Below are 19,247 nucleotides of genomic sequence, written 5' to 3'. Positions count from 1 at the left end.
CAATGTGGTTGATTCTTTGTATTGTCTCCATAACACAGCCCTAAGTAGAAACACCAAAACTACACATCCAAGATTATACACCAACCCATCGACGAACAAAGGATCTAATCCTCGCGCCAAAGAAAAACATCGGAACCGCAACCACCGCCAGCACAGCACAAACAACCATCTCCACCACCATCGTCATATCATACCCAATATCCCTTACAGCGGGGAGAGTCGCATAACTAAGTCCAAACGAGATAATGCCTCTCCCCGCACAAATCACAACCAGAAAGGGCGCAGCACGTAATGGGAAACTATCCACGGCGTATGTAATTCCGACGATATTAGCTCCTAAGAAAGCGAAGAAACTCGCGTTGTAGCCGACGACGATTGCGCTGGCGTTCCATTGCTCTGGAAACGACGCGGCCTGTCCGTAGATGATGCCGCAGATTATGCCGACGGTTGCCGGGATTGTGAGCACGGGCAGGCGGTATTCGGGTTTGTACAGGCCGCCGTTGCGCTTTGTGAATGTGCGGATTGTCAGGTCGCTGCCGTAGCCCAGGAGGGGGAGGAAGATGATGCAGCTGACGATTTGGCCGGCTTGGACGGAGCCGAGGGAGGTGAAGGCGAAGCTGTAGGGGGGTGCGAGGAGGATGGTGGAGAATGTTGCGGACTGGAAGACGTAGACGCCGAGGAAGGCGCCGTTGAGGAGGAGTAGCCAGAGCGTGGTGGGGATGCAGACGCCTTGGAGGACGTGCTTGTAGAAGATAGGGATGTCGCGCCAGCGTGGTTTTATCACCGACAGGGAAAGGTCGTGTCGCCATGTTCGTGGGCCAAGCTCCATGTCGAGCAGTGTTCCGTATGGTGAACGAGACTCTGAAGATGGGTCTGTCTTGAGAGAATTCCCTGGCTTGCTGGTTTCACCGCGCATATCAGTGGGTGTCCGTTCATATGAGGACTCCGATACGAAGACCACAGATAGCAAGAAGACAACTGCGTTCATAATGGCGAAGAACCCATACCACCATCTCCATCCCCACGCCGCAACCATATATGTCGACACCACGAAGAACACGCCAGCCGTCACATTCTGGATAAAGATAAACCAGGCAAGTCTCCGCCCACGCTCATGCAGGAAGTGAATTTCCTGGATTATTGCCGGCGAAAGGGCCTCGCTTTGTCCAGCTGCCAGGGACATGATATTGCGGCCTGCTATGTGGCTCCCCAGGCTTTGAGAACAGGCGCACCAGATTCCCGTTACTATGAGAAGCACCATTGAAGCAAGGAAGACGGGTCGACGGCCGCAGCTGAGAGCGAATGGCATGCTGATGAGATTCCCAATCCCCATGAACAATGTTGGGTATGTCAGGAGGTCATTTGCGCGCTCTTCCTCGCCTGGATACTGCTGCTGGATGACGGAGAAGAAGATAGGGCCCATTCCGGAGCACAGCACGACGGACGTGCAGCTGTATGCGGAGACGAGTATGAGAAGGGCCCATTTTCGCCACGGGGGAAGGTTCAGAGGGTCTACTCATTAGCTTTCGCTTGGTGTACCTGTATAGCTGGACATACCTTTTGGATCTGCCGATGGAGTTGGGATTAGGACAGTGTCGCTTCCCCTGAGGAGTTCGACATCCCCTGGGGCGGAGCTGATGATTTCCTCGTGGATTGCCTCGCCTTTGTCCATTTTGATGGTTAATTTAGTATAGCAAGACAGCTCATCCGCGCCTTTATACCCCGGAAACAGTCAATACTCCTACTCTTACTAGCAGGTTGATCGACGTGAGTTGGTGGAGCCGCGAACCGAACCGGAGCGAACCGAACCGGTGGGCATATACAATATAAGTGTACACATCCACGCCAGAATAGACGGAAAAGGTTTAAAAACAAAATGCCTGTTACATTCAACACCAACATCCCCATCGAAGAACTCCAGCCCCCTGAAATCGGCCACGGCGGGTACGAAGGACTCAAACCCCGCACCGAGATCCTCCCGCAAGGCCACAAAACCGCACCCGGGAGACGCGCTCTGCCTTGCGATATCCAAGCTGATCACGATGTTGCCATTGTCGTGCGAGACGGGTGTACGCTGTACGCGGATATCTATCGGCCTCCTGATGCACCTACCCGGTCAACACCTGCTATCGTCTGCTGGGGTCCCTTCGGGAAGAAGTTCAACGGCGTCTCATCGCTGCAGCTAATGACGCCGTGGAATCTGGGTATACCTGATGGAACGCTGAGCGGGCTGGAGAAGTTCGAGGCGCCTGATCCGGCGGAGTTTGTGCCGAGGGGGTATGCGATTGTCAATGTCGACTCGCGCGGGGCGGGCGATTCCCAGGGATGCATGGTGACCATGGGTACACAAGAGGCAGAGGATGGATATGATGTGATTGAATGGATTGGATGGCAGGAGTGGTGTAATGGTTCTGTTGGCATGGCGGGGAACTCGCACCTCGCTATCATCCAGTGGTTTATTGCGGCGCTGCAGCCGCCGTCCTTGAAGGCTATTGCGCCCTGGGAGGGCTGTGGGGATTTGTACAGGGAGCAGTTTGCGCGAGGGGGGATCTATGGTGGGGATTTGTTTGACAGGTTGATTGTCAAGTATATGCTGCGTGGACAGGGCGGGATGGAGAGTTTTCGCAAGATGTACCAGCAGCATCCGCTTGCGTCGGACTGGTGGAATGACAAGCGGCCTGATATGAGGAAGATCAACATTCCGACGTATATCACCGGGACCTGGACGAATACGATGCACGGCATGGGTGCCATTCGAGGTTGGCTGGAGGTGCAGTCGCCGCATAAATGGCTGCGCTGGCATCCGTACCAGGAGTGGTACGATATCTGGGGGAATCCAGAAGCGACCGTCGAGCTACTGAGTTTCTTTGATCGGTATTTAAAGAACGTGCAGAATGGTTGGGAGGATACTCCTCGTGTCAGGATGGCCATCCTGCGGTATGGCGAGAGCACCCCGATAGCCAACATCGTCGAGCCGGACTTCCCATTGCCTCGCACGGTCTACCGCAAGGTATACCTTGATAAAGGTGGCTCACTACTGGATCAGCCGTCCACATCTGGGACACTTTCTTATAACTCAGAAGACCCCGCAGATATGGCCAAGTTCACGTACACCTTCACCCAGCGCACGCAGCTGGTAGGCATACCCAAGGCCGTCCTCTACATGCGCTGCGACGACTACGACGACATGGACGTGTTCATCGTATTAAGCAAGCTATCTGCATCCGGGGAGCTGATGTTCAACCTCAATATCCCATGGAAGGGCTTGCCCGTGTCGTCTATTGACGAAATTCCTCAAGACAAACGGACGGAGGTTATCCTCTACCAAGGCCCAACGGGGATTCTGCGAGCCTCACACCGCGCCATTGATGAGGCCAAGTCCATGCACCCGCACTGGCCGTTCCATCCGCACGAGCAGGAGGAGAAGATCACGCCTGGCACGGTTACCCGGTTAGATATAGGGATCTGGGGAATGGGAGTGGAGTATGAAGCAGGCGAGAGTTTACAACTTCGCATCAGCGGTCATTACCAGGGGATATCGAATTTCGGCACAACTGACCATGTCAGGAATAAAGGCTTGCATTGGGTTCATGTTGGGGGGGAGTATGATAGTCATTTGGTGTTACCGTTTGTCTGACCATAAACTATTTAGATATGGTTACTCGCTATTCTCGAATAAATGGCTCAGGTCATTCCAGTCCCAGCCCGCCCAGTCGAGTGCGGAAAGACTCCAGCTATTCATCGGCTCTGTGCTTAAAGGCGAGCCAAATGGTAGTGGTACCTGTCCTTGTAGACACTCCTCTGTATATCCTTCCAGCGCTGATAAGACGCCATCCCTTTGTCCACCATAGCGATTCCTCATGACTGTAATTCCAGCCTTCATGAGCTGCACGATTAGCACTCATCATAATACAGGAGAGAGACTGATTCATACTTCAAAATCCACCCGAACCAGAAGAGACCTCCGCTCTCGCAGGATATGCACGGCAAGAACATACACAGCCGGCAATGGCGAGGTCAGTGTAGATAAATATGATGGAAGTTCAGAGTCGACCATGCCGACAGTGAGCTTGATCATCTCCCGCGCAGCCTCGACGCAGATACTCGCCCCGCTTGCGATGCGCGCTTTCCATGGCTTGCCTGTACCGTAGCGCTCGATTACCTCGTGGATTTCGGATGGTTCGATCAGGAGCACGCTGCGGTTGAGCAGGATGAGACTGGACTGTTAGTTTGCTTCGGGATAAGGTGACGGTGTCTTACGCGTAGTGGTAGTAGAAAGATAGGAATGGGGATTGCTGCGAGAGTTGCCCTGATATAGACGCTGTTCCGGGCCTATTCAGTTAGTATGTAAATCCCAATAGTATAGCTCGTAAATGCAGATAGTATATGGACGTACTGAAACTCAGTTGGTATATTCATCCACCAACCATCTAACAACATGGCCAATTCACCCCCAGTCCGGACCTTCTCCTCGATTGCCTCGTCGACGCTCTGGGGAAGCCACTCCTCGCGCCGCCATGCACCGGCTGCACGGTCCTGCATTTCGTGTAGTGTATTCGCTAGACTTATGCATGCCCATTTATACTTTTCCTCTGACGAAGAGATACATATCTGGGTTGGTTGGCGGCACAGGTCGCGGTCCCAGATTGTAGACGCACGCCCGCTTTCAAAGGCGAGGATCTTTTCGAAGACGAACATGCACCACCAGATATTGGAGCGTCCCGTGTCGGGTTCGTCTGTTGGTGTCTGGTTAAGTCCAATAGATTGCGCCATGGAGATACCTAAGGCGAGAATGTCCCAGGCCCAGGTGATCTGGTCGCTGCTTCGGAGGACAATAGAGAAGAGGAAGATGGCCTGCACGGAGTGGAGGGTTCGTTCTGCGACGATGTGCCCGAGCAGCGTGTTGCAGTGGTTGATGTATGGCGATATTGTTTGTGAGTCTGTCGTGAAGCCGCTCGCGATGAGGTAGGCTAGTGCTTGATTAGACGGGCCTTGATTGGAGTAATTGCAAATCTGCGTGATGTGCTCCTCGGAGAGAAATGGGAATATTGAACAGAGTGTTTGCTGAATGTTCTGTCCGAGGATGCGCATATCGGCTGGTGGAGGTAGGGGTGGTGCAGAACCAGGGCCCGATTGAGAACCGGCACTGGCAGCAGGTAAAGCTGGATAGGGAGCATGGATGCGCAGTCGATAGAAAGCAAGATCCAGCCACTCGGTCATAATCTCGAACATGCATCCCCCGACGAACCGGGGCATCATAGGGAGGCGTCCGCTGCGCCAGCCAGACCGGTCCCAGCATTGCGACTGTCTGTCCCTGGATGGCAATGGGGAGGCTGAGACTGGAGTATTAATTTGCGACTCTGGTGTGTCTGCTGCAGACCGTCGACGATGCGTCACGACTGCGCCCCGTCTCTTGTCGGTGGTGATGCACTGCACTCCGGCGATGCGACAGTTGCGGCACGAGGGCTGCTGCTCGTCGCATCGTGTTTTTTTAGTCCGGCAGTGGTTGCATGCGTAGGACAATCGTTTGCGTTTGCGGTCCATCTCATCCAGATCTGACCAGGCCCAGATAGTGCTCTGATCGGGTGGAGGTTGTAAACTGTTATATGTATCTCCACTTCGGATCGGCCCTCGGCTCTAAATACAAATACAGCATTTACATACAAATACAGCTATACAGAATGCTCGCTCTTGGGCACCCTCCACCCGTTTTCTAACCCAAAGATCCTCCCCGTGATAATCCCCTTGATGGTGAATATATTGACCACAATCCACATCACCACCAGAATCAACAGCAGCGCCGTCGACCACACATCAAAAGCCGGCGAGTCCATCTCTTTCCCCATCTGCACTGCTGCATTCGTATACACGCCCTATCTATTAGCCAAATCCTCAATAATTATTGGGCAACTCACCCACGGAAATATCAGCGCCCACGCCGTCAAAGAAAACGACACCTTCCTCCACCCCCCACTCTGCACATGCAATGTATAAACAATACTCAGAATCGCAAAGAGCCACCAAAACGTCGAGAATCCCCACGCCATGACGCCGGCAAACTGACTCACCACAGAAATAGGCACCGCTGCTTGCTCGGTGAGCAATGTGCCGCGGTTATATTCCCCAAAACTGTGCAACACCGCATCGCCTAGTATATGCAGTGCGAAACTGGCTTGTCCGAAGGGCCCGCAGAGAACCATGTCCTGGTATGCATTATCACGGACGGGCGAGTCCTGGTCGAAGTGGTGGTACATGATGCAGGCGTCGACGCAGATGGTTAGTGCCATGCCGGCGCCGAGTTCCATGTATGAGATGATGATGGCGGGGACGCGGAGGCGGGCGCTTAGACTGCTGTTTTCGCAGATTGTGCCCCCTCCTGCGGCGGAGGTGATGATTGAGATCATGGGGAGCAGGAAGGCTGGGGGGATGTGTTCGAGGCCGGCGGGTTGGAGCTTTAGTTGTAGGTAGGGCACCCCGATGACGCTGGTTATGGAGAGGGCGGTGGAGATCCACCATAGGATGTAGGCGACGAGGTCGGCGGAGCCGCTGTATTGCAGGGATATCATTTGGATTATGGAGGTGAAGGCGATGGGGACGCTGGATAGGCAGGAGGCTTCGACGACGCGGGTGCGGATTTGGTGTAGGACGTGCTTTGGGTAGAGAACTATGCGGGTGATGTAGATTGCGAGACTCAGCCCGAGGAGCACGATGGCGTAGATCCAGACGATTTTGGCGAGAATGGACAGGGCGTCGAATTGGTAGTGCAGCTGGTGCAGGATGGCTGCGATGATGGCCACCCCTTGGGGGGCGAGGAACCACGACGACGAGAAGTTCCACACGGCCAGGAGAATTGGCCGTACTGGCTGTACTTCATGCTGTACTTCAGACAGCTGTACTTGAGACATTGCGATCTTGATGAAGTTGTAGTCTACACTGCTCTACATTCCTCTAGATTATGGAGTGACGATGCCGTGATGTCATACACATTCGTATAGGATCATCATGAAGATATCAAGTTAAATACTGCTTCATATCCTCCGGAACACCCATATCCTGCGGCTTATCATCCAGAATCCTATACCACTCCGGCTTGGTCTCGACAAATATATGACACTCCAACTCGGGAACGGCCCCCTCCTTCACCGTGACAGCACAAATCCCCGTTTCCTGCGGCCGCTTATCGTAGACCATAGTCAGCGGCGCATGGCAACTGCTGCAGACAGTTCTTGTCGCGAAGTCGGTAAGCCTTAACTCCACGAGTGATGTTTTCTCGATCCAGTGGAAGTGCTCGCTTTTGATGTTGACGAAGGGGGCGAAGGGCGCGCCGTGAACGAGCTGGCAGATGGTGCAGTAGCAGTAGGAGAGGCCGTAGATGGGGGCTGTTGTTTCGTAGCGACTCTTGCCGCAGTAGCAGCTGCCAACAACAATGGAAGTCATTGCAATGTATTCTGAGATGTTGTGAGACGGACTGGGTGGGGAGTGGGAGCTGTATATACGTGCCCCTCATTCCATCACACCTCGTATATGCATGTAACTCCATTACGAGTCTACGGAACTTTATTGGCCATAGCCAAGATATTTGTCAGCGTCATCAAGGAATATTATTATGAGTGTTATGATGGCCACCGCGGGGCATTCAGAATCAATCCCATCAACATGCCTGCCAGCAGCGCCGTCACAGGCACCGTAATCACCCAGCCAAAGTAGATCCACGCAACAAGACGCATATTGATGCAGCGCCAGTCGCCGTTCGCTAAACCAACTCCAATTGAAGCACCGGCTATACATTGTGTCTGTATTACTTAGTCAAGAGCCCCAGGGAAGAGGGCGAGGAGAGGAGGTACCGTAGACACAGGCAGTCTCAATCGCGTCGCGATCAAGATAGTTAATGCGCTGCTCAGTTCCATGCAGAACCCGCGCGACGGCGACATCAGGGTCAGTCTGTTGCCGAGATTGCGCATGAGATGGTATCCATATGTCATGAGGCCGAGCACGATTGCGCCGCCGCCAAAGCATCTACCCATGTCAGCACTGGACTAGACTGGTTTGGTTTGTATGTTTAGACGTACAGCACCCACGTCGGCACAGGGACCTGGCTCCTGATCTCCCCGCTCTGCCAGACGAGGTAGGTTGTTGCGAACGGGGCGATGGCGTTGGCGACGTCGTTGGCCCCGTGCACGAAGGACGCTGTTGCCGCGGTCAAGATCTGTAGCGAGCTGTACATGTATTCGGCCCTGTTGTCGTAGCGCGAGGCCCGCGCGTGCATGTCCTGGATGTCCCAGGTTAAGACGGTTTGTCGCTTCTGGGCTTGGATTACATCTTGTTCGAGGCCGTGGTAGAGGATGCGTTGGATGGACCACCAGAGTACGGGCCAGCTTGTCCAGGGGCCCGGGGGTCGGGGAGGGACGCCGTCGACGAGTCCGGTTGGCTGAGTAGGCTGGCCGTCTAGTCGTTCTGGGTCGTTGTAGCCTGTTGTTTGGATGGATTGGAGGAGGTGTTCTGAGGCGCGCAGGCACTTGAGTTCGTCTTGCGTGAGGTGGCCCCGGTAGTAGTCTTTTATATTCAGGCTGCTGCGTCCGGCTGGTGGGGGATTAGGCAGAGGGCGGGATAGCAGGAAAGGTCCGCGCCAGACATCGTACCATTTCAGCTGCCAGTCTTCGTTCATGACGCGGCGCCAGAGGTAGGGGAGGAGGAAAAGGATTTGCAGGATCACACAGCCGGTTGCGACGGTTATCACGGAGACGGCGACTTGCATGCCGTTCGGCTCGACGTCGAGCTGGATGCCCTTCCACACGATGAGCACTGCTTTGTTAGCTTGATCAATAGAATATGTGGGGGGCTTACTGGTTAATCCCCCGATCGCAAAGAAGGAATAGATCGGGATGGAAAAGAGCGCTCTATGCACGGCGTACTTGCTGGACAAGACGAAATGCTTCGTCACCAAGAACATGCCAGCCCCAAGTAGCCCTGCTATCCCAGGAGCAATTCCCCAGGCCGCAAAGACCTGCGCAACGCCCCGCCAGCCCCAGTGTACCTGCTTTATCCCAACCGAGGCCGTGCCCGCGCCGACCAGGCCGCCGATGATCGAGTGCGTCGTGCTAACCGGCAGTCCGAAGCGGGTCGCGATGGTCAAAAAGGTGGAGGACCCGATAATGGTGCACATCATGGCGAGCATGAGCACGGCCGGCTCAGCGTCGTATAGGTGAGGGTCGATGATTCTCTCTCGCACGGTTTCGGCGACTCGCGAGCCTACACTTACGGACCCTGCGAACTCCATGCAGGCGGCGATCAGCATCGCCTGCTTGAGCGTCAGGGACCGCGAGGAGACCGACGAGGCGAACGAGTTGGCTACATCGTTGGCTCCTGCGGGGGTCAGTTTATTCAACTGGTGGGGACTGTGGGAGAGTTCGTACCTATGTTCCAGGCATCCAGGAACGCGAAGATGGTGGTCACCGCGAAAATATAGTCATACTGGTGGAGGATGGCCATAGGCTCGGTTGATGGCAGACATGGTCGATGGCAGCTTGATGGGCCTCTGCCCGATCGTTTTAATAAAGACCTCCACAGGAGGGAGCAAAAGGTCCAAGAATATCAGATGAAGCCCAAGCATCTTGGCTGTTGAGAGAAGCCCACGTGGTGGTGACAAGCCCTGATAGTGGCCGCCACACTCGCACAAGGCTGGGCACTATAACTGGCCTTTTCTTAACTCGACACAATGCATTATTACTCCTTTCACTTAAAAATAAATATATGCCAGGATCCCCGATCGCTGTCTGTCAGCAGCCAGGGTCTTAAGCTGTCCCGCGATACCCGCCGTCTGTGCACACAGGCCAGTCTTGGGCTTATATAGCCTAGCACTGCCACGCCCGTGGACAGGGCCGTGTTGCTGAATGGCTAACATGAATAATGTCACACCATGGCTTGCATTTCATCATCACTCATCTCGTATGCTTCCCCAACGTGATCGTTTACCGAAGGATGTCAGATTATTACTTTCACCACCCATCCATACATTGAGAAACGTGCAACTGTCGGCTCTCGAGTCCGGCTGTGTAACTCGGGCTGCGACAGCCCACTGCAGATGCAAACGAGTGTTGGACAGCTCTGATGCAAACAGACTGTAACCTTAACTCGATCTTGAATTCTCCACCCGGTGATCATATGGAGCCGGGTGGTGAACCTAGTTGTACCTATACCTTTCTTACGCTATCTTCTAGATACATAATCATTGCACGTATGCTATCCCTCCATCAGATAAAAGCAGCTACTCCCAGATAATACTACTCAGCCCCGACGACGAATTACTCGCCTCCCCCGGCTCTCCAACCTGCAAGCTCGCAAGCAATCTACCAAGCCTCCCACTCGACGGATCCCTCATGATAACGGCTACATTCGACGAAGCCTGGTTCCCAACCGCCAGCAGAGTCCCATTCTTGTTAATCGCGAACGTGCGCGGGACACTGCCATATGACGAGGTAATCTCGCCGAATCGCACTGTCCCGTTGGGTGACTGTACCAGCGTCGCGAGGGAGTCGTTTGGAGCAAAGCCCTGGTCATACCGGACTGAAGCGTAGAGGGAATTCCCATGCATGCGGAGTTCGGATAGCGTGGAGTTTCCTGTTAACTGTCCGCCTGGGTATGGAATGAAGGACTGGGTTTCTTTGAATACGGGACAGCCAGGTGGGTAGGAGACGGCGAATGCATTGAAATGTCCGCCTAGTTCGCTGACGGTATATAGCATGGTTACTGGAGACTTGGAGTGTGGTTCTGATCTCCAGAACAGCCCGTGTCGTGGGCCGCTGCCTGCAGTGTAGTTGACAGATGGACACGCATTCAGATGCCCCGAGGCCTTGTCAATGGCATACACCCGGACCTGGTCGGCTCCTAAATCGGGAACGAGAAGAAATGTGCCCGTTGGATCGAGGATCACCTGGTGTGGGTGCGGTGCGTCCTGTCTAGAATCGGGACCCGGTTCGGACAGTGTATAGCGGAAGACCTGCAAGGCCTCGTCATCCGGCCGTATAGGGAGTCTGAATGTGGACAGGGCAGAGCCGCCGCTGACAGCGTTAGTCCGCAATATGGTTCGAGATGGGAGGACCTACTAATGGGCAACAGCCAGGTACGTATCTCCCTCGCCGGTATAAACGGTGCTGTGCACGGCGGCCCCTACGTCGGCCACTTTGGCAAGCTCCGTCAGTCTGCCATTGCTGTCGACTGCGTATGAGCTCAATGAGCCGTTGACAATATCGTCGCCTGCGTGGTCGGAGCAGTAGAGCGTGCGCGTTGGCGAAACGAATGTCAGCCAGCTAGGATCGCCGCATGACTTCAACGATGAAGTGATTGATAGCGAGCTTCCATTGAGAGAAAGAGAGTAGATATTGCCGTCGTAGTGTGTAGCGTAGAGGTTTGTGGCAGCTGCCAGGGAAATAAAGAGAAGATGGCGAAACATGATGTGTTGGATGGAGAAAGAGGTACGAAGCTATCGCCTATATGATAATAATTAAATTAGAGGCACCTTGCGTGATAATAATTAATTGGAGACTTCTCCCCGCATTTATTCTGTTTCAGGACTGGCTGCACGTCGGCATATGGTCTCCAATAGCCGGAGATGTGCCGGCAGGGGAGCTATACTTGGAGATAGTGGCAGGCAGATTGTGAATATGTATTTAAAAGGCCGGCGACAGATAAATACTGATTAGACCTAAGAGACTACCTTTCCATCCTTACGTATGATAACCCTGCCGTCTTCACCCACCCGCCTCTTCATCGTCTCCTGTATATCAGCGGGCAAGGTCCACGCCACGTCAAGCCCAAGGTTGACAATCCATCTCCAATCTTTAAATTCGTTAGTGATATCCCCCAGCCGCACCACAACTTCGGTGGAGAAGCCCGGGGAACAAAGGCTAATATCGACATCGCGGTCTCGTTTATACCCCCTGCTGCCGTGGGTTGTGACACTCAGATACTTCAGCCGTGGCATACGCAGGGCCGCTCCTGCTAGGCTTCGAACCAGCGGGTCGTACATAGCAGGGTCTGGGTTTCTTCTCCAGGGGTAGTAGGGGATGTTGCCATTAAAGAACGCAGCGCGCTCCCCGTCTATTTCCTCGTCGTATCTCTCGGGGTTGGCCGACTCTGAGTCCGACTCTACGCCGACCCCTATCTCCAATTCATCTTCTGAGTGCAGCTCTTCAGCTTCAATTGCTGCAGGGTCCCCTGTGTAATACCATCGGCCGTCATACGTAACAATTGTCATATCCACCGCGAGCTCAGTGAGGTAGGGAAAGTCTGCATCGTCGCGCTGTCCCGAGCTCCATAGTGCGGGCGAGATCATGCATGGGCCGTCCAGATTGAGTATATGGAGGCTTGTCTGGGCTAGCTTGCGTATTGCGTGGCTCAGTACATCCCCGTCTGGGTAGGACGGGTCCTCTGCGAGCGCTATGTTAAAGGCATGGTTTCCCGGCGCAGCCTCTTTCATCGACAAGCTCAGTATCTCCAGCTTCTGCAGCGTCGGAGCCTCTAGTGCTTTGGCCAGGTCAGCCCTGTACTCCGCCCGCGACGCTTTGTAGCGGGCATGAACAGACGGCAGTGTCAAGTTTAGCTCGCGCAGATTCGGCAAAGTCAGGAATATATCTTTCAACGTGGTCGGATGGATGCGCCGGCCACCATCAATGATGAAGCTACTGACACAGTCCAACGTAGGGAGCGCCGCCTTTTGGCTATCAATGCTCAGACTGTGGTCGGGGTAAAGCCACCGATATTCCTCGCATCCTTCGTGCCATCCGTCATCGCTGTCGTACTTATCCGTATGGGACTGGGCACCTAGCTGGAGCTCGAGCAAGGGTTTCTTGTCTTTCCAGGTGGAGAGCTCGTTCCAGAGAGTTGTCACGCCTTCGTGGAACGCGCCAAGGTTGGCCTGGTGCTCCTCGCGGCGTTCCTTGCAGTAACGCCGGCAAGACGGATATGGAGGCAGAGCGACTGCATATATAAGTGAACGCAGCACTCTTCTGCGCCATGGGTGGGCGCCGATCGCGCACAGCTGGCGGTGGTCATCCCCGGATACGTAGACCCTGCCGAAGGTAAACCTCTCCACGGCGACCTGGAATGCGCGTGATATTGTTGCATAGGGAGCCAATGGCTCACCACCAATGCTCAGAATAAACAGCTGGCACGCGATGAGATCGATGATCTCGGGGCTGAGGCTGTTGAGAGAAGCGGGCATTGCGAGAATAATGTGTTGAATGCTGCGAATTCGCGAAGTTTGACAGATCAACACGCCACAATACGGAATTACCAGTATTGCCTATATTACCAGTAATACCAGTACCTTCTATTGATACAGTTTCACACTTCCACCCGAACTCCAGAGACCAGCACCGAGAGAATCCACCACAACGTTAAAGTCAATCCCATGTTCCTTGAACATCTGATGCATCTGCCAACCGTCCTCTGGTCGGACATGGCGGAAATATCGCTTGTGTGACCGGCTCAAGATGCAGCGAAGGTGAGGGAAATCCGGCAAATTCTGCATAATACTCGCGCCAAAGTCCTGAACACTCCAAGTCTCCCAGTAGAACCACCAGAGATTATCCAAGTCAAACCGCAAGACCAGATCGACGAGTGTCTTTGGCAGGATCGAGCAGTCGTCGAGGTCTACTTCGATGGTGTCGAATCCGAAAAGCAGAGTCGTCGGCACTTCGAGTGTTTGGAGACGAGAGAACTGGGCGAATATGCCATGCAGCACTGCCCTGGATTCCTCCTTCGCGAGCTCTTCATCAAGTCCCTCGTGTATGCATGGGTGGTAGTCAAGTCCAATTGAAAGCCTCTCGACGGTATCTCTGACGGACAGTAACCCCTCGGCTAGACAGTCACTGTGCTCATAGAAAGGCTGCTTTGCCCACCCGTGACATAGCCCCAGATGGAGGTTTTTCAGGTTCTTCGCGCGAGTCAGTAGAAATGGAACATCCTGCTCGGAGATCGTTGACCGGGCAAGAATAAGACTTTCCAAGTGGCTCAGATCAGGGGGGCCCGCCTTGAGCTCCTCAACATCGCGTAGCCATATTTCCAACCGATGGATAGAGGGAAGATAGAACCAGACCATGAACTGGGCACGGTTGCAGGGAGTCGAAAAGTCATCCGGCTGCTGATAGCCTTCAACATCGTGCTCGCTGTACCTTTTCACTGGACGAGGCACGTTCCCACCGTAGTCGACCACCTGAAGGGACTCGAATGATGATAGATATCTGCTACTTGAAAATACAGCATGCCTAACCAATCTTCCAGGAAACCCACCCTTCTAAACAAAAGAAAAATCGAGCTTCAAGGATTCAATGTTCCGCAGCTGAGAGATCAGCACAGCCGCAAAGGCATGGAAGTGGCCATTATGCAGAGCATCAATCCACTCTTCAGCATCGGGAAACTCGGCTGTTCTTATAATATCAGCAGCGTTTTCAGTAACGTCTTGGAAATCAGACGATTCACTCCAGTCCATGTCCTGTCCAGGATCGACCCAGCCGGCTTTATAGGGATTGGGCCATTTGGCTTTGACCGACAAAAGACTTAGACGGCGGACGGAGGATGCCAAATCTGGTCTACCAAGAATCGTTCGCAAAGGTCTTTACATATCGTGGACAGAGACAGGAAATCTTCGGATGAAAGGTAGTCCACACCAGCAATCTTGGGGCAATTCTTTGAACGGGCTCTGAATATTCATGGCTCTGAAATTCAGGTGTTGACTGTTGAGATGTCTGAGTGACAAGTTTTGATCACGGTGGCAGTGCAGCAATGACCTTGACTACTTATTACGCTAATCTGTTAGTGCCGGCAGAATTAGACAATATTGTCAAATCTGTTATGCATGTGCCATTTACTCCGTGGAGATGCTGGACTCTCTTGATTCACGCCCGACCCATATCACAATAGCCAGCAGTATCAACCATGTTCCTTCGTCGTTGCTATTGATCCCCAAGATGGTCACCGATGTCTGGCAAATAATATAGTAATGGGTCAGTCAATGGAAGCTTATCTTTCATTTGGCAGATTGTCCCACAGGAGCTGTTTGGCATCCCTGAATAGATGTTTCAATCACTCCAGGTTGCTTTGTGTCAAGTTGTAATAGACCAGGCTAGGCCAGCATTGTGCAACTGGTCCTATTCAGAACAATAGTGTCATAATGATTGTAAACAAAGGCTTCATGATACTGCTCTTCACAGCATAGATAAAGCCCATACCCTGGTAATATACACGCCTTCATAGTATTTTTAACAAGATGGAGAATTCACATACGAGAATGTGTTAGACACGAATATAAATACATCGTCAATCTACTGACATAGCATCGACAAGTACAGCTACAAACTGACAGACATACAAAAGTATATCGTCAAAATGCCAGGAACTCCAGGCTCATCCCGATCCGGACGAGCCCCATCTCGCTCTCCCTCAGGATCCCCCGCTGGACGGGGGGGGAACAAGTCATCGCCGCTCTCACAGTCCTCGCACAGCTCTGCCTCGCCATCCCCAGGCCTAGGCAGAGGCCGTTTTACAACTCCGCCTCCCTCTGTAGGGTGGGGGTTTGGTGCTCCGCGAACGCCCCCGCCTCCTCAGCATCGCGGTGGTTCGCCGATGGCTAATATCTTCGGACTGGACGGGCATAATCCTCCGACTCAGATATCAGGACCGAATCGCGGTGCCTCATCTTTATCCCCGTCGCCACGGACGGGTTCGAGCCGTGAACAGTCGGCATCTCCAAGCCCTCAGCCTGGCTACGGCCATGCAGGGGCACCCGGGCCTTGGGAATTTGCCCCGGATATTGGACTGACGCGGGACGCCAGGTACTACGGCAACTCGTATCAGCCGGTGCGTATGACAACAAGGCAACGGGGACGCGGACTGGGTTATTCTTTTGGGCGTGTGCCAACCAGCAGTCCCTCCTCGCCGACGAGCAGCTCTTCGGTCTCTGCGCCGCGAACTCCCCCTGCCCAGATGTCCAAGAGGCCTCGTGATGGTTCCACACCTCCGTCGGGTGCAGGCCCTTCAAAGGAGAAGAGGCGGTGATTCATTCTTCATGTTGCTTTCGTCTAGTTGCTGAAATCTTCAATAGAATTAATAAGGATTCTTATATGCTTCCAAGTAGACTTCACTTCTAAGTATATCGTGCGGCCTAGTACAGATTTAGATATATATTCAATGTCGCATGATCATCTGTGGTTAACAGGCATCCCCAACGGTGACCTCAGACTTCGTCCCATCACCAACACCCCCAACAGCCTCCACCAGCACCTTCTCAGTCACAATATCAAGCCGAACCTCCGTTTCGAAGCCATTCTTAGGAACAGTTCTCACCTCTTCAGAGTCTGACTGCGCCGTAACCCTCCACGACTGCACATCCGTCGCCCCATTCCAGCTCACATAAACAACCGTCCTGCCCTTCTCAGCACAAGCAACCACATCAGGAACGGTCCTGGGACGTCCAAGCCAGGGTGTTCTGTAACCCCGATACGACTGCAAAGTCTCATCATACCCAAACCGCGCCCTCATCACCAATGCACCATCCTCGTCATACTCCTCCAGTTTCGGCGTCGCACCGTGTTGAAGCAGGACATGCCCGTTGCTTAGATTCTGGTAACTACCCTGCGAATGCGCGAAAACGGGCTCCTCTGCATCCCAGAACCTCTGCACAGCTGATGCAGTGCTCTCCTTCAGATCAAGGTGCAGAATCAGACCGGTGGTGATCTTGGTGTCGCTGGTGTAACCTGCGTTTTCGTTGTCGTGTAGCTGCAGTGTGATGCTTTCGTCGGTTTGCGAGATGAAGCGCGCGTCGTGCTGGAAGCAGAAACTTGCTTCCGGGGTGAGTGTGAATGACCCGCCTTTCTGTCCCTGTTTGGTTCATTAGACTTTGATTAGGCTCTGAGTTGTTGGCTTAAGGCTACGTACGTGTAGATGCCAAGTTACGTTGCCGTGTTTGTCGATGAAGAAGAGGGTGCACATGAACCGTGAAGAGACGAGGTATGAGTCGCCGTATTTCGCTACGGAGTTGAGGTGTGGGTACTCGAATGGTGCAGTCTTGTTTTGTCCCGAATCTTCAAGAGGCAGGACGATATCTGACAATGGGACCTCGGAGAGATGTTCGACTGTGCTCCATCGGAAGAGGACCTCGTTTGTCTTGATATCGATCTCGTAGAATAGACCATCCTGCACCCAGCCGACCTTTGGCCCGCCGATTGAACTCAGGTCCATCTGGGTGATATTCACCGCTGTAACGAGGATAGTGCCGTCGTCGGTAATTTGGCTCTCGTGTATGTCGATATAGGACTCGAATGTCTGCGGGTCGGCGATGGTGGAGAATCTGTGATCCCCGGGCAGAGTAACACGGTATATCTCGTCGTAGGAATTGTTCAGGATGCTAATACCACCGAAGCCGAAGCCATCGAATAGATATCCGTTCCAGTAGGCGAGAACTGGCTCGCCGTCTAGCATCTGAGGCTGATACGCGGAGATATTCATCTGCGGTCCCCGCCAGACGAGTTGCCCGTCGTCGGCGTATATTGCGGGATATCCCGTTTCACGTAGAATATCATGGGGCGAGACGAAGAGGTAGCCAAGCTCTGTTTGTCCGTGCTTGGTGACGTTCATATATGGTGCTTGGAGGGGGGTGCTTTTGAATGACTGCAGCGGCCATTTTGCTGTCTCTTGCGCAGCAGTGACACCGACAGCAGCGAGATAAACGGCCTGTAGAGACGGCTTCATGATGTACGCCTGGTTAATATGTACGTACTATAGAATATCATTGGACTAGTCCGGGGGAAATGATCCTCTTATACTTGGCGTCCCAATCTTGGTTCTCCAAATTACAGTCTACAAGCTCACCAAGCATCGATGACCCGCGGGCTAATTCCGCCGACTCCAAATACAGGTTACTTAGACCAATAGACACTCCTCCTAATCCGCCAGTTTGGGGTAAACACGCTCAGACCTCGTCGGTGGTATCCGAGTCGTGGTACTAACCTATGAAATGCCGGGAATCCCCAACGCTATGGCAGGGCGGAAAAGTGTTTATACTGAGGGGGATACCGGTTCATCGGCAATTCATTCTAGTAGAGCCGATTGAGGGTACCCATGTCCAGCGGTGGAAGGTGCTCTCCCGCACTCTGGCTGGGAAGGGTTAGCGTAAGAGTATACTGACAGGACAGAATATCAGAGCTCAATGCAGTAAGTACAACCTACTATGCTTCCGATGGAGGAGTTCCGCTTGATTTCCGATGTACAGGTAAGTGGTTAACCGTCTGGAAGCGAGGCAGATGTTTGAATAGATGTCAATGAGTATAGACAATGAGATTTGGTTATGCTAAGACTTGAAATGCATCATGCAGGACAGTCCGAGGAAACTTGACGTTAAGCTATTCAGGAAGTCCTCACTGTATCTGAGCTTTTAATACAACAATACTCCTAAGTGTTGGAGATTGTATATAAGATTACTTTGTCGATCCTTAACCCCCGACTTATTTCAGCGCCGCCCACGCTTGGAACAACCCAGCAGCCGCTATAATAACCCCATCAACCGTAAGGCCCCTGAACAGATACCACCCCGAAGCCGACCAGGCAATAACCGAAAGCACCGAAGCCATGGCGCGGCCCAGGGGCTGCTCCAAAAGACTGGGATCCTGCGCCCATTGGAAATTCAGCAGGCCTGTCGGCGTTAGTAGAGATAGCTAGTATTGGTTCGGAGGATTACCAGCTAGTATGAGGTAGCCGCTGCCCTGGTACCAGGCGCTCATGCTGAATGTGTAGGCGACATCTGGGAGGGTTTGGAATTCACGCAAGCGCTGGAATTTTCTTCCGGAGGCCTGTGGTGGTTAGTTGGGTGGTGCAACTGTGCAAGTAGTGAGGACTGACCGCGTGCAGGAGCGAGACAATAATGGAGCCGTAGCCGGCTACTTTGAGGAGAGTAGAATCTGGCATTGTGATGTGTTGGGGAGTTGGAATAATTAATGAATAATGAAGATAATAGAGAAGTACGGGGTAACTGGAGTCAAGATCAACCGAGGTTGATTCTTAGCTTCACATGAACATGTCAACCACTTCATATATTTTATGTTAACAATAAATATAGATATCCATATCCAACATATCAGGAATATGGAAGTTAGATGTAAACTGTGTAGATGTAAAACTATATCTGTACAAGCTACGGGCGCACGCCGATACTAAGCACGAGAATTGTTTATATTATCGACTGATAAAGATAAGCC

The 19,247-nt window shown here is 53.0% G+C and overlaps 12 protein-coding genes across 12 annotated transcripts; 2 read left to right on the top strand and 10 right to left on the bottom strand.

Annotated features, from left to right (window-relative positions):
* Nucleotides 1-73: 73 nt before the first annotated feature.
* ASPVEDRAFT_132561 (uncharacterized protein) lies at nt 74-1,672 on the bottom strand (the record flags this gene model as incomplete). The annotated part of the gene is made up of 2 exons (XM_040806930.1): nt 74-1,515; nt 1,558-1,672. 2 exons carry the CDS (start codon nt 1,670-1,672, stop codon nt 74-76), a joined length of 1,557 nt encoding a protein of 518 aa, XP_040667848.1.
* A 204-nt stretch (nt 1,673-1,876) lies between these two features.
* ASPVEDRAFT_83604 (CocE/NonD family hydrolase) lies at nt 1,877-3,637 on the top strand (the record flags this gene model as incomplete). The annotated part of the gene is made up of 1 exon (XM_040817419.1): nt 1,877-3,637. One exon carries the CDS (start codon nt 1,877-1,879, stop codon nt 3,635-3,637), a length of 1,761 nt encoding a protein of 586 aa, XP_040667847.1.
* Nucleotides 3,638-3,928: 291 nt separating this feature from the next.
* Nucleotides 3,929-5,544, bottom strand: ASPVEDRAFT_132641 (uncharacterized protein; the record flags this gene model as incomplete). Its single annotated transcript, XM_040806942.1, has 3 exons — nt 3,929-4,217; nt 4,261-4,332; nt 4,397-5,544. The coding sequence occupies 3 exons, from the start codon at nt 5,542-5,544 to the stop codon at nt 3,929-3,931; spliced, it is 1,509 nt and encodes a 502-aa protein (XP_040667846.1).
* Nucleotides 5,545-5,672: 128 nt separating this feature from the next.
* On the bottom strand, nt 5,673-6,905 carry ASPVEDRAFT_52850 (putative malic acid transport protein; the record flags this gene model as incomplete). The annotated part of the gene is made up of 2 exons (XM_040814709.1): nt 5,673-5,873; nt 5,916-6,905. 2 exons carry the CDS (start codon nt 6,903-6,905, stop codon nt 5,673-5,675), a joined length of 1,191 nt encoding a protein of 396 aa, XP_040667845.1.
* Nucleotides 6,906-7,011: 106 nt separating this feature from the next.
* Nucleotides 7,012-7,437, bottom strand: ASPVEDRAFT_83602 (GFA family protein; the record flags this gene model as incomplete). Its single annotated transcript, XM_040817418.1, has 1 exon — nt 7,012-7,437. The coding sequence occupies one exon, from the start codon at nt 7,435-7,437 to the stop codon at nt 7,012-7,014; it is 426 nt and encodes a 141-aa protein (XP_040667844.1).
* Nucleotides 7,438-7,613: 176 nt separating this feature from the next.
* On the bottom strand, nt 7,614-9,489 carry ASPVEDRAFT_132812 (inorganic phosphate transporter; the record flags this gene model as incomplete). The annotated part of the gene is made up of 5 exons (XM_040806964.1): nt 7,614-7,793; nt 7,845-8,016; nt 8,070-8,802; nt 8,845-9,363; nt 9,414-9,489. The coding sequence occupies 5 exons, from the start codon at nt 9,487-9,489 to the stop codon at nt 7,614-7,616; spliced, it is 1,680 nt and encodes a 559-aa protein (XP_040667843.1).
* A 513-nt stretch (nt 9,490-10,002) lies between these two features.
* On the bottom strand, nt 10,003-11,449 carry ASPVEDRAFT_192488 (lactonase family protein; the record flags this gene model as incomplete). Its single annotated transcript, XM_040809119.1, has 2 exons — nt 10,003-11,057; nt 11,103-11,449. The coding sequence occupies 2 exons, from the start codon at nt 11,447-11,449 to the stop codon at nt 10,265-10,267; spliced, it is 1,140 nt and encodes a 379-aa protein (XP_040667842.1). The 3' UTR covers nt 10,003-10,264.
* Nucleotides 11,450-11,568: 119 nt separating this feature from the next.
* On the bottom strand, nt 11,569-13,225 carry ASPVEDRAFT_655563 (uncharacterized protein). The gene has a single exon (XM_040815814.1). It carries the CDS (start codon nt 13,217-13,219, stop codon nt 11,702-11,704), a length of 1,518 nt encoding a protein of 505 aa, XP_040667841.1. The 5' UTR covers nt 13,220-13,225; the 3' UTR covers nt 11,569-11,701.
* A 102-nt stretch (nt 13,226-13,327) lies between these two features.
* Nucleotides 13,328-14,488, bottom strand: ASPVEDRAFT_83598 (uncharacterized protein; the record flags this gene model as incomplete). Its single annotated transcript, XM_040817417.1, has 2 exons — nt 13,328-14,293; nt 14,354-14,488. The coding sequence occupies 2 exons, from the start codon at nt 14,486-14,488 to the stop codon at nt 13,328-13,330; spliced, it is 1,101 nt and encodes a 366-aa protein (XP_040667840.1).
* Nucleotides 14,489-15,384: 896 nt separating this feature from the next.
* On the top strand, nt 15,385-16,053 carry ASPVEDRAFT_28698 (uncharacterized protein; the record flags this gene model as incomplete). The annotated part of the gene is made up of 1 exon (XM_040810143.1): nt 15,385-16,053. The coding sequence occupies one exon, from the start codon at nt 15,385-15,387 to the stop codon at nt 16,051-16,053; it is 669 nt and encodes a 222-aa protein (XP_040667839.1).
* A 153-nt stretch (nt 16,054-16,206) lies between these two features.
* ASPVEDRAFT_887697 (arylsulfotransferase family protein) lies at nt 16,207-17,745 on the bottom strand (the record flags this gene model as incomplete). The annotated part of the gene is made up of 2 exons (XM_040818410.1): nt 16,207-16,875; nt 16,933-17,745. 2 exons carry the CDS (start codon nt 17,743-17,745, stop codon nt 16,207-16,209), a joined length of 1,482 nt encoding a protein of 493 aa, XP_040667838.1.
* A 597-nt stretch (nt 17,746-18,342) lies between these two features.
* Nucleotides 18,343-19,152, bottom strand: ASPVEDRAFT_150782 (uncharacterized protein). The gene is made up of 3 exons (XM_040808252.1): nt 18,892-19,152; nt 18,731-18,842; nt 18,343-18,685 (listed from the first exon to the last, which is right to left on the bottom strand). The coding sequence occupies exons 1-3, from the start codon at nt 18,955-18,957 to the stop codon at nt 18,498-18,500; spliced, it is 366 nt and encodes a 121-aa protein (XP_040667837.1). The 5' UTR covers nt 18,958-19,152; the 3' UTR covers nt 18,343-18,497.
* Nucleotides 19,153-19,247: the final 95 nt, after the last annotated feature.

Source organism: Aspergillus versicolor (genome assembly GCF_001890125.1).
Source record: "Aspergillus versicolor CBS 583.65 unplaced genomic scaffold ASPVEscaffold_5, whole genome shotgun sequence".
NCBI lineage: Eukaryota > Fungi > Ascomycota > Eurotiomycetes > Eurotiales > Aspergillaceae > Aspergillus > Aspergillus versicolor.
This window is presented reverse-complemented; position numbering and strand designations above follow the sequence as displayed.